The sequence below is a fragment of the Rosa rugosa genome, chromosome 6, assembly GCF_958449725.1.
Source record: "Rosa rugosa chromosome 6, drRosRugo1.1, whole genome shotgun sequence".
Taxonomy (NCBI): Eukaryota; Viridiplantae; Streptophyta; class Magnoliopsida; order Rosales; family Rosaceae; genus Rosa; species Rosa rugosa.
Genome location: NC_084825.1, coordinates 17,439,448 through 17,443,767, shown reverse-complemented (window position 1 = coordinate 17,443,767; position 4,320 = coordinate 17,439,448). Strand labels below are relative to the sequence as shown.

The 4,320-nt window shown below is 39.8% G+C and overlaps 1 protein-coding gene across 1 annotated transcript; it reads right to left on the bottom strand.

Moving 5' to 3' along the window:
* Nucleotides 1–300: 300 nt before the first annotated feature.
* On the bottom strand, nucleotides 301–1,291 carry LOC133716310 (F-box/FBD/LRR-repeat protein At1g13570-like). Its single transcript, XM_062143017.1, has 2 exons — nucleotides 524–1,291; nucleotides 301–330 (listed from the first exon to the last, which is right to left on the bottom strand). The coding sequence occupies exons 1-2, from the start codon at nucleotides 1,289–1,291 to the stop codon at nucleotides 301–303; spliced, it is 798 nt and encodes a 265-aa protein (XP_061999001.1).
* Nucleotides 1,292–4,320: the final 3,029 nt, after the last annotated feature.

The following is a 4,320-nucleotide window of genomic DNA, read 5'->3' as shown; positions in this document are numbered from 1 at the left end:
ACATAAACACTGATTCCAGACCCCCAGTAAACTTTTGGTGCGGGTCGATAAACTTCCTAAACTTTCAAAATCAACATCTTCAGTATCCTTCCTAACGCCCAATAAAATTTTACTGCTAGACAATAAATCCCCTAGATAATGCACATTTCATCTCATATCGATTACTCGGCCTCAGATTTTTTAAAACCCAGCATTCATTCTGGAAAAAAAAAAAATCAACTACTTAGCAACCAATTTTTCGAAACTGGAATGATAAAACATACACTAAAAGAACACCTAAACTAAAAGGATTTCTATCTTTCAAGGCTCATGAACTGAATAAAAGAACACCTAAATATATAACAGAAAACCAACAACAATCAACATTAACAATAACAGTAGATCATCTATTCACAATTTTATCAAAACCAATCTGACAAATATTATTTGATGACACTAAGTCACAGCTGCATTTCGGTGTTAATAATCATCAGGTTGTGTTTAGAACTAAAAAACATGAACATGAAAACAAACAATCATTTACCTTTAAAAAGTAATTCTTAATTGTGAGCCTTCGAATTCGAGGCAGGTCACTGAAAAACTTGACCAAATTACTAGAACCACCACCAGCAAAACTTCGTTCACACATAGAAATGGTAATATCAGTAAGGTTTGAGATATTCTTGAGAGTAACATCATCAAAAGAACCTTCAAAGTTAAGATATTGGAGTTTTGGTGCATTAATACGGAAATGGGTGAAACCATCACAGCATTGCAGAATCAACACTTCAAGCAAAGGACAGTAACCAAGCATATTGTCAAATACATCTTGGGCCAGGGAAACGTAATAAAATTCAATTCTCTTCAAGCTCACGAATCCTCTGAATGTAGGAGGTGGATCTAGCAAGCAACCACATAAAGTGAGAGATGTAATATCTTGGCAGGAATACAAACATTCAGGGATCTTGTAGGGTTCCCTTTGGAAGATATCAAGTATGAACTCTTTGACAGAGTTTCTTGATACATGAAAGATCCATCGATCAATGTCACTTGGGTCTAGAAACTCTCGATGCTCTAGTTTAAACCTGTATATGGGCCCAACATGATTTGAGAGTACGTGATCAACCATTTCGACAAACACTGGGTTGCTCCAATTCCCGTTATGCTTCCAATCGAACACAAGTTGTGAAAGCCTATTTGATGTATACCGCCATGTGCTTGATAAAACACATGTCTTCACAGCCTGCTGAATTGGCAAAATGCACAAAATTTTGTCTACTAACTCGTCTGGAAAGTTGCTAAGTCTGTCCATTGTGCCTCTTGTGGGAAAATTTTATCTGTTAACTCGCTCATTTAATTTATAGTTATCATCATCAACCATTATGCCTCTTGACATACCTCTTCACTATAATTACAACCATTGTATCAGCACATATACCTCTTATTAAAATTCACGACCTTTGGTTTTCAATAAGTTCTTTCACTACAAATTCTCCCACTCTGTCTCCCTGATTCAACCTCTTATTAAATTATGGAGTTAATAAAATTCACGACCCTTCAGATCAAAAAAAAAATTCATTGGAATTTTGGCCTTAAAAGGATAAAATAAATATTAAAGAATAAGACTTCGGCCTTAAAAGAACCATTGTCACTGGAATTCCAATATTCTGGGCTTCAAAAAGCTAATATTTCTGGTCACTAAATATTGTGTTTTTGGGGGTCAATAAAACGTCTTTTTGTTTCCCGTACTTAGGATCAAGTATAATGGCCCAAGTACTACACGCCACCCTCTTGCATTTTCTCTGAATAAGAATAAAACTCACTCTGAAATCACTTAAACAAAAATCACTCTGAAATCACTTAAACGGATAAAATAAATATTAAAGAATAAGACTTCGGCCTTAAAAGAACCATTGTCACTAGAATTCCAATATTCAAGGCTTCAAAAAGCTAATATTTCGGGTCACTAAATATTGTGTTTTTGGGGGTCAATAAAACGTCTTTTTGTTTCCCGCACTTAGGATCAAGTATAATGGCCCAAGTACTACACGCCACCCTCTTGCATTTTCTCTTATCGATTAAACTTCGTTGTTATTAAAGGTCAATAAAGTGTGTTTCCTTGAGAGTAGTTCGTTTTATTTAGGGTCACTAAATATTAGGTTACTGGGGGTAAATAACACGCCTTTTTGTTTTCATCAAAGGTAAATTCATTGAGGAAGATTTGTTTTACTGATGGTCAAGAGACATCTTTTGTTTTATTTAGGGTCACTAAATATCGTGTTATTGAGGGTCAATAAAATGTCTTTTATTTCCCGCACTCGCACACCGGCGTGAGCATGCATTTTCTCTGATTGAGGGTAAATAAATTTCGTTTTACTGATGGTCAGTAGACGCCGTTTTTATTGAAGGTCAATCATTGAGGACATCTTTGTCGTTGTGGTATTGTGGACATCTTTCAATAACCAATTCCTACACTCGTGGCTGATAGAACGTATTTTCTCCTCTTGATTGAGGGTAGTTTGTTTTATTTCGGGTCACTAAATATTGTGTTTTTGGGGGTCAATAAAACGTCTTTTTGTTTCCCGCACTTAGGATCAAGTATAATGGCCCAAGTACTACACGCCAACCATCTTGCATTTTCTCTTATCGATTAAACTTTGTTGTTATTAAAGGTCAATAAAGTGTGTTTCCTTGAGAGTAGTTCGTTTTATTTAGGGTCACTAAATATTAGGTTACTGGGGGTCAATAACACGCCTTTTTGTTTTCATCAAAGGTAAATTCATTGAGGAAGATTTGTTTTACTGATGGTCAAAAGACATCTTTCGTTTTATTTAGGGTCACTAAATATTGTGTTATAGAGGGTCAATAAAACGTCTTTTATTTCCCGCACTCGCACACCGGCGTCAGCATGCATTTTCTCTGATTGAGGGTAGGGGTCGATCTTGACTTTCTTCTTACTGATGGACTCGCTGGCTACCAGTTTGCAGTCAACTTTGATCGGGGGAGATTTCGATATGCATGCGTATTTATCGGTTAATTAAACTGTCATAACTCTTCTCCTTCTTGGAGACGCTATGTTGAAACGGCGTGTCCTCTTGTTTCTCTCGCCCCTACCAGGGCTCCATATAAAGAGGATTTCGTTTCTTCCAGATTTCACTAGGGTTTGTCTGAGTGTGCAGATTCAACTTATCTCTTCCCCACGTCTTTCTCATCATGGTTCGCACAAAGATCACCACCCGTATTGGAGGGAATCAGCGTCATCCTCTTCTCTCCCTAGAAGAGGAAGGTCGTCAGGCCGCCGCTCGCGCCGGCTTGACTCATCCTGGAGACTCTCGCCCTACTCGTGAACGCAGCCGGAGCCCTCCTCCTCTTACTCGTCGATCTCCTCGGCTGCGTGTTGGTGAGTCCTCCAATCCTCCACCTCCTCGCGCTCCTCGGCCTGTGGTCTCTCTTGACTCCATTGCCTCCTCTCTGGAGGACCTGCGCTCCTCGCTCCGCGATGCTGTTATGGTGACCGACTGGAAGGTCACTTGCCTTGTTGACTACGTGGCTGACCTGAACTTTTCCCTGATCCACTGTCACACTGCACTCGATAAGCTGGCCGTGGAGGTTCAAAATCTGCAAAGTCACCCCCCAGGGTTTCCCAGAAAGGAGGCTGCACCACCCAAGGAGGAGCCCCATCCGGAGGCTGAGACAAGCAAGAGGGCTGCGACTCGCAAGGCTCCTAGGCGCACTACTCCCTTGTCCTTTCCTACTGTTCCCTGGGAGAATATCGACGAGACCAGTGGCGACTCGCAGGACCATGAGGAGGCTTATGACCGGCTCACTAAGCTGCGGGAGGAATATGGGGAGCCAATTCCCATTCAAAGGGTCTTCTTTCTTCTTTTTAAATTTTCTTGGACAATTTTTTTAATGTTTTGGTGTGTAAGTGCATAAGCACAAACTGTAAGTCTGATATGCAGGACAGAAGAAGAAGGGGAAAATTGTAAGTATATTGGGCTATTCTCATTCAACACATACTTTCACACGGCCACTAGGAGATCAGAGGTTGCAAAAGACTAGGAGAGTACTTCTCCTACTTTCCCGGTGATACAAGGAGAAATAATTGACAACAACACTCCCAACCTGATCTAACTGTCACTAATTTAAGCACAGGTGAAATTGAGTGTTCACTAGTGAGTGCCGGTTAAATCTGGTAAATATTGATTTTGCACTAATTATTGACCGTCAATAACAACTTGTCACGTATTATTGACCCTCCATAACAACTCTAGGAAATGTTAATATTATAGCATTGCACTCGTTATTGACCCTCATTAAAACTCGAAAGTGGTGATTTTG